General features: G+C 38.2%; 1 protein-coding gene across 22 annotated transcripts in view; it reads right to left on the reverse strand.

The window, feature by feature from the left end:
• The window catches only part of nfasca (neurofascin homolog (chicken) a), a 181,898-nt gene that overhangs the window by 65,096 nt on the left and 103,112 nt on the right, over positions 1 to 13,690 (reverse strand). For all 22 annotated transcript variants that reach the window (XR_015777622.1, XR_015777627.1, XR_015777624.1 and 19 more), the window contains 2 exons: positions 10,389 to 10,585; positions 9,170 to 9,292 (listed from right to left, as the gene is read on the reverse strand). Coding sequence is in view for 19 of the 22 variants with exons in the window: in XM_088083090.1 (XP_087939216.1) it covers positions 9,170 to 9,292; positions 10,389 to 10,585 (320 nt within the window). In the remaining 3 variants the exon portion in view is untranslated. The remainder of the gene's footprint in view (positions 1 to 9,169; positions 9,293 to 10,388; positions 10,586 to 13,690) is intronic.

Raw genomic sequence — 13,690 nt, forward strand, 5'->3', positions numbered from 1 at the left:
CCATTTTTTCCATAACACAATATAACAATATTCAATATCTAAGACGACATAGTCTCATATGTCGATAAGATATAATATCTTTATATTGCCAAGCCTTACATTTAACTTGCACTTCAGTTTTAAATCGTAAGGTTTTAGCTGAGCTCATCTGGTCTGAAAAAGTGGGTGTTAATCGGATTGGCAGTGAAAAAATCAGTTGCATTGTGGGAAATGCAGCATCAAGCATTTTTGGAGATTGATCAGCACTATGGCCTACAAGTCTGGGTATCTCTGCCTCTACCGCTTTGATTTTGACCAGTCTTTTATCTGTCTATTGCAAGTCCTATAACTTTACGGAAGTAATAAATTAAATTCCTTCAGTAACCCTTTAATCAACAAGGCAAACATCAACTATCAAGGCGTGTATATAAGAGATATACAGATTATTTATGAATGAACACTAACATCCACTGCAGTGACAGTATTCTTGTCAGAAACAAGCAGATGTTATAACACATCTGATCACTCAGATCTTGTAGCAAAGGTTAAAAATATCATATCAAAATGTGTAAAGTTCTCTTTAAGGCCACACATTGGCTTGTAGATTGTTTGATGTCTATATTTTCACATACTTTTAGGTTCAACGTCTGTGCGAGTTAGCTCTGCTAACCCGGCTGATATGTCATCCTGCAGTCGCTATAGGCAAATGTTAACTTGCAGCACACCCACACAGACGCCCAGACAGACCGTCATCCACACTCTGCAGGCACGCCAGCTGACGTGAGCCGTATGCTCGTCAAGACACTGCCCCAGGACCAATCAGCAGCCGGGCCAGCAGTCCTAATCATGCGTGTTACAGTGTCTGGGCGACATGACACACTGATGCACTGAGGATGAGCTGAGTGTATATGTCAGTATGTGTGTCATATAGGCTTGTTACTGAGTGGTCAGCTTCCCATAAAGCGAAATAACCTGTAGCTGCCCTATCTACATCAGCATCAGTAGCAAAATGACAGGAGGCAAGGGGCCAGTCGCAGCAGCCTCATACATGTTTCTGGGATTTTAAGACATTTCTAGGACTTCAGGATGTTTCTAGGATTTTAGAGCATATGATTTAAGCACTTTTTTAAAATCTCAGGACATTGCTCAGAATTTAGGACATTTCAGGCACATTTCTTGGATTTTGGGATGTTTTTAGGATTTTAAGACATTTCTAGGATTTTAGGATGTTTATGGAATTTTAGGACATTTCTAGGATTTTAGAACATTAGGGGCTGAGCTAGGACCTTTGTCAGGCAGATTCTTCACTGGCGTTTTTTTGACAAGCTCTATTTAAATGCTGTTTTATGCACTCTGACACCTTATCTATACTGAAAGTATAGAAACAATTCTCAATGTGTATCATTGATAAACATTTTTAATTGGGAAAAAAATCTTGATTCATATTCTGCTAGTTGCTATTGCACCTTCTTCTGGTTGACCTATTACATCACATACCAAACAAGTTGGCAAGCGGTAAACAGGTTACATGTTAAACAGTGACATCATAGATAACTTTTCCACACTGTACATTTCACTGGCTCAGCAGTCCTGTAGCGTAACCCTCTTGGGAAAAGGACAACAGAGTGCCAAGTAGAGATGTGATGATAGAAGGCCAGAGTGGTTCGAGACAATGAAGTCTCCTTACAACTGCTGAAAGAGAGAAACTAAGATAGAGACGAGGGATAAAAGACTAAATAAAACACTCAGAGGTCAATGGAGACAAACTGCTATGAAAAAAGGGCAATAAAGCCTCTCTCTAGATGACCTGATAGACCCGACACAAATAAAATGCCTTTCTCAGCATCTAGATTGTTCTACCTTGGAGAAGCTGATTGACTTTGTCAAAAAACACAACAGTGATGCAGTCAGCCTCAAAGATGCTAAATCGCATCTTAAAATTGTTTTTGAGGAATATAGCTGAGTTGTACTCAAGATCACCTCAACCAAGATCAAGTTGTGATTAAGACAAGAACAAGACACAAGTCCCATTCCCACTGCACAAAAAACCTACTAACACCCGCTAACATCTGGATTTTTTAAGTAATGGGAACATGTACTATCAGCTAGGGCTGGGCAATATACACAATACACACCGTTACCATGATATGAGACCACATACCGTCTGAGATTTTGTATATTGTCTTATGATGATATGAAGTGATGTAATGTTCTAAACTTACCAGACTGTTCTACTTGTTCTAATACTCACGTTCAGCCACTCAAGTGTCATTAAGTCATTAAATCCATACTGATGATAATCCAAAATCTCATTGTGTTAATATTTTGTCCAACTACAAACAGTCATCCCTAAAATACTGTCACAGTATCAATAGCTACGGTTTTCGTCAATTCGTGACATTTGATTTTGTTGCCCAGTCCAGCATTTATGAAGCTTTTGAGGAGATTTAAAATAGTGTGATATATATTGTGTACCGTGATGTCTCCCAAAAATATTGTGATATTATTTCAAGGTCATACTGCCAAGCCCTGTAATCAGCATTCACACCCAGGTCAAATGACTCTGCAGTACTCACTGGTATTTATTGAGTCTGAGACTTTCATAAATGGGCCTTGAGACTGAGGCCAGTCTGAAGTACTACAACACTAGAATATGGAACATGGAAAGGTCATTATATCTCCGGTGGCGCCATGTTGGATAAGACAGCCTAAAAAGTTAGCTCTTGAAGAAACCAATTAAAACTAGCTCTTTTAAACATTATTAACAACAGTTAGCGGGTCAAAGTCAAGAAAACTTGACAACGAAAGTCAACAACAACAAAAATGATGGAGACAAGGTCTACCAAAAAGGACAATGCGAATATTGAAGATACGGACTTGACAAGGGGAGCCACGCCGGATAAGGGAACCGTCGGTGGGGAACAGGACTCGGTAATATTGGCGGAGTTGCGCAAGTTAAGACAAGAGCACACAGAAGCGGCTAAGGACAACAAGAACGCTCTAGTGAGACTAGAAACTAATCTAAAGGAGATTATGGAGAGAACTGCTTCGCTGGAGCAGCGTACAGTGGACATGGAAGAAAGGCTGGGGGAGACGGAAGACAGAGCAGCGCGGCTGGTATCCCGGAGGGCTCAGAGAAAAACGACACCATAGGATTTGTAACTGACTTCATCCACTCATCACTACAAATCCCAGCGGCCGTGGATATCCGCATCGAAAGAGCTCATCGCTCGCTGATTCCTAAACCGAAAGAGGGAACGGCCCCCCCGCGAGCCATCATAGCCCGCTTCATCGACCACCAGGTGAAAGACCGCATCATACAGCAAGCATGGAAACAAAAAATAACATATGAGGGACGGACCATCTACTTTAACCAAGACTACACTACAGAGATACAGAAGAAAAGGAAACAAGTGCGGGATGTAATAAAAAAACTGAAGGAGAAAAACATAAAGGCACAGTCTCCATATCCTGCACAGCTGAAAGTGTTTATGGAGACCGGGTCTAAGACATACGCCGCACTGATGGATGCTGCACCCATGCTGAAGAACATAGGGATTGACGTGGAGGAGGATGAATGGGAGAAACTACAGAGAGTGAGGATGCAGGGCAGCTGGACAGCGGTGCCAGGACAGAAGGGGAAGAGGAGACAGCCGCGCATCACAGAGGCAGATCTGCAAGCCCTCATTCAATGAACTCTGAGGTTCACAGTGGTGAAGGCAAGACTAAAGGTGAAAATAAGTGTCAATCCTGAAGGGTAACACGGTCAATTTGAATATATGTCTAGTATAATGCTTAAAGAGAATAAAAGGAGCTAGTTATGGGATTTAAGTATTACTTACACAGATTAATGTCAAAATTGGTAGAAAGAGCGAAACTGAAGCTCAATTTGAGTAAGCAGCAACTTAATTACAGCTGAGAAGTTGCAGGTGCACATTGTGCGATTTCCCCAGAGAGATCATGCCACATCTCTCTGAAGATGGGACTTTTGGGAGTCATAGTGTGTTATTGTTGTATATTAGCTCAGAGGGAGATGTGTATTGTTTGTTTGTTTTTTCGCTGTGTGCCGTTTTACACAGTTGTTTTGATTTATAGGAGGAACGAAGCGGAATGCTTACATCTTAAAGTGTCATGACTAGGTTGAACCTTGTTTCTTATAATGTGCATGGTTTAAATCATCCCATTAAGAGGAAGAAAATAGTGAGTCAGCTGAAGAAACTACAATGTGCAATTGCACTAATACAAGAAACCCACCTGAATGAGAGCGAACATAAAAAACTGAAAAGGGATTGGGTAAACCAAGTATTTCATGCTTCATTTGGCAAGAGAAGGGGGGTGGCCATACTAATTAATAAATCCCTACCATTTTCTGCAGAGAAAGTGATTAAAGATGATATGGGAAGATATATCATGGTGGTGGGCACAATAGGAGATGAGACTATTTCGATATTAAACATATATGCCCCAAATGAGGAAAATGAAACATTCTTTAAAAACATAGCTAATATTATTATTATTACAAGTAATGGACGAGGGATGATAATCATGGGAGGGGACTTCAATACTATACAGAAAGGTAAATTAGATAGGTTGCCGTCAGAGAGGGGACCAAATACAAAAAAATCCAAAGTCTTAAATAATGTTATAAAAGAATTAGGTCTTATTGATCCATGGAGACATAACAATCCTAAAGGAAGAGACTTTACCTTCTATTCTAACCCACATGGTAGTTACTCAAGAATAGACTTTTTTTTGTGTCAAAACAACAGATTTACAAGATTAGGAATTGCAGTATAGAGTCCATAACTATAAGTGACCCCGCCCCTATCACGCTATCTCTTGAGCTTGGCAGGGAATCCCTCTTTAAGTACTGGAGACTAAATGTGTCAATCCTATCAGACGAAAAGTTGGTCAAAGAACTGAAGCAAAATTTAAAGGAATATTTCCAAATAAATGACAATGGCGAGGTCTCACCATCAATTCTGTGGGAGGGAGGAAAAGCAGTCAAAAGAGGGAAAATAATAGAAATAACATCCAGATTGAAAAGAGCTCGATTGGAACAGCAGGGAAAGCTAGAAAGCAAAATCAAAGAGTTGGAGTTAGAACATAAAAGGACGTCTAACAACTCCACTCTCCTCGAATTTAAAAAAAATTAGGTGTGAGTTAGATGAACTTTTAACATATAAAGTAGAAGGAGCTCTCCGTTTTATAAATCAAAAATACTACGAAATGGGCAACAGGGCAAGCCGGTTACTGGCATTTCAACTGCGAAAAGCTCAAACAAATAGAATAATCACAAAAATTAGGCATCCCAGTACCAAACTAATCACGGCAAAGCCAACAGAGATAGCGGGGGCCTTTGCAGAATTTTATAAAAATTTATATAGCGATTCAGAATCTAACCTTATTGAAACCAAAACACAAGAATTCTTCAAAAAACTATGTTTACCATCATTAACAGCGGAAGAAGCATCTGATATGATAAAACCAATTTCATTACAAGAAACAGCCAACACTATAAAGACCCTAAAAAGTAACAAATCCCCAGGTACAGATGGCTTCCCAGGAGAATTTTATAAATGTTTTGCAGAAGATATAACACCAGTATTATGTAAAGTCTTTAACTATGCTCTGTCAACAGGAAACCCCCCAGACACTTGGTCAGAAGCCATAATTTCCGTGCTACATAAGGAAGGCAAAGATCCAACTTCATGTGAGGGATATAGACTGGTCAGTTTGCTTTGTAATGATTTCAAAATATTAACAAACATACTAGCACAGAGAATGCAACAACATATAACTAAATTAATCAAACCTGATCAAACAGGGTTTATCCCGGGAAGACAGGGGGCTAACAATATCAGGAGAACATTAAATCTTATATCATGTTCGAAAAACAACCCCCAACCGACCATGCTGCTTAGCCTAGACGCACAAAAGGCGTTTGACCGCGTGAAGTGGAATTTCTTGTATCAAACATTGGATGTTTTTGGGTTTCATTCAAAGTTTATTGACTGGGTTAAAATTGTTTATAAAAATCCCAAATCTCGGATCAGAGTCAACGGCTGTTGCTCAGACTTTTTCTACCTAAAAAGAGGAGTCAGGCAAGGAGATTGCTTGAGTCCACTGCTGTTTGCTGCAAGTATTGAACGATTAGCAGAGTCAATAAGACAAAATAATAACATTAAAGGAATAAAAGATGAAGGGGGCATAGAACACAAAACATCGTTATTTGCGGACGATTTATTAACATATGTAAGTGAGCCCTCCACGTCTATACCAGCCCTACTAGACAACCTGAAAGAATACGGTGAAATATCAGGGTACTCGACGAATGAAGCCAAATCAATGGCTATGATGCTCTCAGGAAAGTTTCCAGTGGAACTTAAAGAAAAGGTCCACTTTAAATGGACGGAAAAAGGGTTTAGATACCTGGGAATAATCATTACTCCTGATACAGCACAATTATTTGAGGCTAATTATGGGAAATTGATAACAGCGATAAAAGATGATTTGGCTAGATGGGAGGTGTTGCCCTTGACTCTGGTAGGAAGAGTGGAAACAGTGCAGATGAATATATTACCAAGAGTGTTGTTTTTATTCCAATCATTGCCTATTGGGATCTCGGGAACCTTTCTAAAAAATTTGGACAAAATCATATCGAAATTTATTTGGCAAAATAAGAAAGCAAGAATTAAATACAAGACGCTTCTTAGCAAAAGAGAGAAGGGAGGGTTAAATTTACCTAACTTAAGAAATTACTATTGGGCAGCACAACTCAGAGCCTTAATTATGTGGATCACTAAAGAGAAAGATTCAGTGTGGGTGGAGATGGAACAAAATGCATGTCAACATGTTTCTTTAAAATCTCTCCCATTTCAGAATGAAAAGGCTCGGAAGAAACTCAGGATGGGTAACGAGTGGATCAGGGGAACAATGAAAATATGGGCAGCAGTACAAAAGAAGCTGAAGTTGTCGAATTCAGTAAGCAGGGCTACTAAGATAGCAAAGAACCCAGACTTTATACCATCTACCATGGATCCAGGATTTAACAAATGGGCAAACAAGGGGCTAATATATATTAACCAAATGTTTCAGGGACAAACATTGAAATCATTCACACAACTACAAAAAGAATTTAACTTACCAGCTAATGATTTTTATAAATTCTTGCAGCTAAGAGACTATCTACAAAAACACCAGGAATGGGAGAAAATTTGCAAGACACCATCTAAATTAGAAGAAGTGTCATTTTCAGAGGACAAATCAAAAAAAGGGGTTATATCAAAAATATATAAAGCACTACAACACGAATCAAATGATAACAACTTTGATATAAAAGAAAAATGGGAGCTGGAAGCTAACATCATAATATCAGAAGAAGAGTGGGAGGAAACATTTATAGAAGGACACAAATTAACGAACAGCCCAACATGGAGCGAATTCGACTGGAAGGTGAAAATGCGCTACTTTAGCACTCCGTTTATTACATCAAAATACAGCAATACAACTGATAAATGCTGGAGGGAGTGTGGAGCTGTGGGGGATTACACCCATATATTTTGGGATTGCCCCAAAATACAAAACTTCTGGGAAAATATTCAGAAGGAAATTAAACAGATTATGGGTATTAATTTCCCTATGGAACCATCATTGTATATTTTGGGTATAATTCCTGATACTATGACAGACAAGAGATCTAAATATTTGCTAAGAGTCCTGCTACTGGTAGCAAAAAAGACCATAACAGCGTCATGGTTGAAACCACTGCCCCCAAGCATAACACAATGGAGAGACAGGGTAAAAAATGTATTTGTCATGGAGAAAATCACAGCGAGACTACAGTTGAAAACAGTCATGTTTGATAAAAAATGGGCATTATTAAAAAAAGCGGTGCCAAACCTCTAATCACCTCCAAATTTTTTTTTTTTATTATTATTTTTATTTACTTATTTTCTTTCTCTCATAGGAGCGTTGTTTTTCACACTTGTAAAGTACTCATACGTTGTATTGTTTTTCTCACATGAAAAGTATCTGTAATATGTACAGTTGTTTTATTTTGTAAAGTACACGTACTCTGTAAGGAAAAGAAAAGACTTTCAGTTTCAAGGATCCCAAGCAAGTGTAACTTTATATAATATACATCTCCTTGGTGTTTGTTAAATTTATGTGTGTATGTATGTATGGTTGTATGTGTAAAATAAAAAAAAGTAAGTTAAAAAAAAAAGGAAAGGTCGTTATTCACCTCCATGCCCCCTTTGTCGTTAAAGCCAGTAAATACCAGATTTATGAGACAAAATGAGACAATATTGACCTAAAAAAGTTGTTGATAATGAAAACTATGATAAAATCTATGTGTCGTTTTTGTTAAAGAGACAGGACAAGACAAAATGTTAGTGGGTACTACTGGACATTCAAAATGAGAAGATCACAGAGGAGAACAGAACAGCCATGCGTGCAGTAATTTTCTCACGTCGTATGAGCAGCAGTATGAGACAAGAGCTCTGACTGGCTGTAAACTCCAGTACATAGTCAGCACCAAGATGTTTTGCGAGCCTGATTTTAAACCTCCAGAGTGCGACCAATAAGTCAGAGTTTATGATAACCTGGGTACTAAAATTAGTTATTTGTGGTGTTTGAAACCATAAATTAAGATATTTTGAGCTTTTTGCATTAAATTTTAGACCCTTTTTATTTCAAACTTATCGCTAAATGAAGGTTTTATTCAATTTGTCACCTTGATTCTAATATCTTAGACCTGTAGTAGCCTCATTAGGTTAGTTTTTTTTTTTTTTTTTAAAAGCACCTGGACTAAAATTTCATGAATTTTCGTCAACTAAAAGGTTTCGAGTTTTCATCGACTAATACTAGACTAAAGCCATGGAGGATAAAAATGACTAAAATGTGACTAAAACTAAAACTTGTGACTAAAAGACTAAGACTAGCTAAATCTGTCTAGATGTTAAATAACTGCCAAAATCAATGCTGGTAGGCACACAGTTGTCACCCAGTGCTGCAAGACCATTAAAAATATTGCTCACATGTTAACGTCCACCTAAAAAGATGATAAAACTGCATCTGATAATGGGTGATACACTCATTTTCATTGGCTAATACAGGGATGGCAGCGAAGAAAACTATCAGAAGACACAGATAAAACTATATGTATATTTGTGTCATTGTCACTCACCGCTGTTCATCCAGAAGGTGAACGGAGGAGGCAGGCCTGGTGGGGGGTTGCAGGGTAGAACCAGCGGGGTGCCTTCGGTCACCACCACTGGCTCCAGCACTTCTTTAGGCCACAGAGGAGCCTCTGAAGGATGGGTAAGGGCGAGGGGAGGATAGGAGGGAGAGAAGGGAGAAGGAGGAATGAGAGACGGAGATGTGAAAAATGATACATGACTTTGATTTAGGTCAAACAAGGGTCAGAGAGGGATAATACGATTTTTTCCCTCAGACAGAGTCTCCCACTGAAGTCTAACTGTCATGTTGTAGCGTTTTTCTGGTGGATGCAATTGTGGCCAGATATTTTAAAGCATAGTTAACATTGCACCAACCATTTCCAAAACCTTTGCCTGTTTTGTTTCATCTCTATTAATATAAGGTACCATAATGCTTTGATTAAACCCTATGGAAGCTGAAGTCACATTACTTTTCTTGGGAAAAGGCAATGAGCAACTTTCTTAAGAAATGTTCCACAAATTGCATGATATTAGTAGTTTTAGAAAATTACTTTTTAAATAAAAGCCAAGGAAAATAATATGGGGAAAACACAAAAAAAAAATTTAGGGGAAAACTATATTTATAATGATCCTTATTACATAATCAAAATTATGTTATAGCTTTATTGTAATTTTTAAGCACTTTTTCCTAGTCTTGTTTGCCTCATTTGTTTTTTTGTTTTTTTTGTTTGTTTGTTTGTTTCAATTTGTTTTTGTTTTTTTCTGTCTTTTTAATGTTCATGTTCAGGCAATAAATAAAGGGTCAAATTATTTTAAATATGATCCTAATTATTTATTATGTAATAAAAATTATGTTACAGTGTTATTATAATTTCAAGTCTATTTTGTCTTCTTTGGATGGTCATTTTTTCAGTTTTTTATTTGTTTTTGGTTTTTTTATGTATTTTTTGTAAATGTTCAGGTAATAAATACAGGGAAAAATGTATTAAATATTATCCTAAATACGTAATTAAAATTCTGTTTCAGTGTAATTATAATTTTTAAGCACTTTTCCAAGTTTTGTTTGCCTTGTTTGTCCACTTTTTCTTTTTGTTTTCTTTTTTTTACTTATTTTCCGGTACTTTTCTCAAACTTTTTACAAATTTCTTGCTAATTTTTGGGTAATTAATTTAGTCTGTAATGATATTTTATTGTATTAATAGCGTGTGTGCATGTGTGTATTCTTACTTGACACTCGGAGAAGGATTTTGTTAGACAGAGCCACTCCTAAGTCATTGTGGGCGAAACACTGGTACTCTCCCTCATAGTCCTCTGGTCGTCCTCCACTACGGAAGCCAATCTCCAGAGTTCCAGAGCGTTTTCGCATCGTCACTCTGGGATCTTTCCCGATGTTGAAAAACTTCCCGTTCCTTCGCCATTGGAACCTGAGTCAAAAGACAATGAATCAAAGGCTTAGCATTTCTACACTGTTAATCTCTGGAACTGAACTTCACTCTACTGATGTCTCCGTATTGTTGTGCTCATTTTGAGTTTGAAATAGTCTTTGTGGTGAAAGCCAACTTTTATTGCTTTGTCATCAAAGACATTTATATGAGACCTCAGAGTCGGCAAAGAGGAAACCAGCAATACTTGGGATGCACAATATTGGATTTTTGCCAATTTCCAATATGCCAATATGACAATATGACAATATGCTGATATATGACAACTCATTTGGCCGAAAATTTGGTTGTTAATGTGTTAATTTGCTAACTGGCTAACTAGAGGTTTTCCAGTTTCCCATTTTGAACGATTACAGACGTCCGCCGTCTGTTGGTATGTAGGGTATTTTCTTTCACACAGGCGCAGAATTTACATGCTGGTTTGCTGTCTATTTGGAGCATTTCTGTGCAAACTTTTTAGCCTAGACACAGGAACATCAGATGATGCAGCTGGGGGCTTTAGTCGCTGCTAGTTCTCGGATGTTGGCTTGGTTTGTCACTGTCTTGATTAATTTCTCCACTGTTTCAACAATCACCAGCTCTGATTTGGTCCAAATAAATCCTTAATTCACCAAGTTATATGTATAAGAAATGCCGTTATTCCCCATTCTCTCTTTTGCCTGCTGGCCGCCGGCTGTTTACAGTCCTGTAACTTGTGTCTTGTGTCTTTCAGCTCAGCTGCCTGTTCCATCAGTAGAGACTGGAGACTGAATTCTGATGCTTTTTGCTGTGCACTACATACAATGAGTTTAACAGAAAGAGGTGCACCTACATTTATGATGGTATTGAAAAACATACCTCCAGGATTTCTGAATACCCTGGTGAACGGTAATACAGAGATACTGGATATTTGGATTGATCTTTGTTTTTTTGATGTTTTGGTGCTTAAATAGAGGCACTGTAATTAGTGCCATATTTAGAATAACAGTCTGAATATGCCAGTGGCAAACACAAGCACTTTTATTGGATGTAAAAAGAGGGCACAAATTCTCTAAATAGCTGCAACCTTCTTCCTCAATACTGGACCAGTTTCAAAAATAGTTATCCAATCAGTCACACAAAAACATCTGAAGCGAAGGTCCAGGTTGAAAAATAGTGAAATTACTTCACTTCCTATGCAGTTATTTCACATTGATACCCTCCTTACATCTCAAACAGTCTACTTCCATTGAATTGTAATTTGACATATCTGTAGGAATTATTGTATTGGCTGGAATTAATCAGTACATTAAAACTGTATTTTTGGGTAGCAGAGTTGTTTGTATGACTTTTTTGTTTTACTGATGGAATTAATCAGTATTGCAAGATGTGGTGTGTAAGTGGAGACAGTAAATCCAGGGGAAGCATGTAAAAAGTGATCTGAGCATTGGCATGGCCACTGGGCTATCACCATGTTAACATGGACTCTGAATTGTTTCAACAACCGTAAAATGTGAAAGTCCTCTGCTTGTCATGTGGTTGCCATCTTACATTACTCTACTGCCACATGACAGCTGCACAGAAATCCAGCTCAGCACACGCTCTCCATGTGCTTGTAACAGTACTGGAGCTTAATCCTGCTCCATGTGGTGTTTCCAGAGGGTTCCCTGATTACTGAAGAACACTCAATATGCTTACATAACCCAACGCTATTTTTAGTGATGAGCGGGGATTTACAAAAGATGCTTCCTGTCATTTTTAAGCAAAATACGGTTGAGCTGGGCCTGTTTGAGGTGCAGCACAGCACCGAGCCTGAACAATGGGCCACTATTGAAGCTCTAGAGACCAGAGCTGTGTGCGTGTGTGTGTGTGTGTGTGTGTATTTGTGTGTTGTGGCATGTGTTGCGTAGTGAGAGACTGACTGTGAGTGAATAAGTGAACGATCCCTTACGCTGAATGTTTCATGAGCATGAATAGTCAACTGAGTGCATTATTGGAGCACAATGCCTGTCCTGGGAAGGGGAGAGCCAGTATGTGTGCATGGGAGAGTGGCTGTGAGTGCCTTATTGTGAGGTTGTGTGCATGTGTATGTGTGTGTGTCTGTGTGTTTGTGTACAAGAGTCTGTGTGAGTGTGCATGTGTTTATGTGTGTGTGTGTCTTACGTAAAGCCAATCTGTCTCCAAATAAACAATGTACCACTGTCCTGAGCTGGTCATACCCCCCAGTGATGTAACCACCAGAGACGCTGTGTGTGTGTGTGTGTGTGTGTGTGTGTGTGTGTGTGTGTGTGTGTGTGTGTGTGTGTGTGTGTGTGTGTGTGTGTGTGTGTGTGTGTGTGTGTGTGTGTGTGTGTGTGTGTGTGCGTGTGTGTGTGTGTGCATGGGTGCATGCATGTGTAGACTGAGTTTGAGAAAGAAATATGTGAATATGTTGATGCTTGTGAGGTGTATGTATGTACACGATGCAGCAGGTTTTTAACTGTGTCTTTTGTATGTGTCAGTTCGTGTGTGTGAGTTCGTGTGTGTGTGTGTGTGTGTGTGTGTGTGTGTGTGCATGTGGATAATAAAAAAAAGATGAAGAGGAGAGAAGGGGAAAAATCTGTGAATGAGAGTGATGAAAGAGAGAGAAAGAGCAAGACAGAGAGAAAGACAGAGACAGAAAAGAGAGACAGACTAATCCGGTGGACTTATACTCTCTATTGATCCCAGTCTACAATCATCCCTTCCTCCAACTGGATTTGAAAAAAAAAGAAAGAAAAGAAAAAAAAATTAAATAAACAAACTTGTCATCCATCATTACTTGCCTGTTATTAGATGAAAATACCTTTTAAGAAAAATTCATGAAATTGATAATAGAATTATGTTTCTGGTGGCCACAAAATACAGCTAACTTAAAAGTAGCTAAATAAATAAATAAATAAATAAAAAAAATTAAAAAAAAAAAAAATATATATATATATATATATATATATATATATATATATACGTATATATATAGTAAAATTACTATTTCTAGCTTTTGTGAATATATAATGCATCTGATAGAAATGCGTCAATTTCAATGAGACTCCCATTTATCACAATAAAGTTTTTACGCTCGCATGAGGTGGTATTTCAGGCGATTTGAAA

Source organism: Plectropomus leopardus, chromosome 2, assembly GCF_026936395.1.
Source record: "Plectropomus leopardus strain MGB_pleo_1.0 chromosome 2, ASM2693639v1, whole genome shotgun sequence".
NCBI classification, from domain to species: Eukaryota; Metazoa; Chordata; class Actinopteri; order Perciformes; family Serranidae; genus Plectropomus; species Plectropomus leopardus.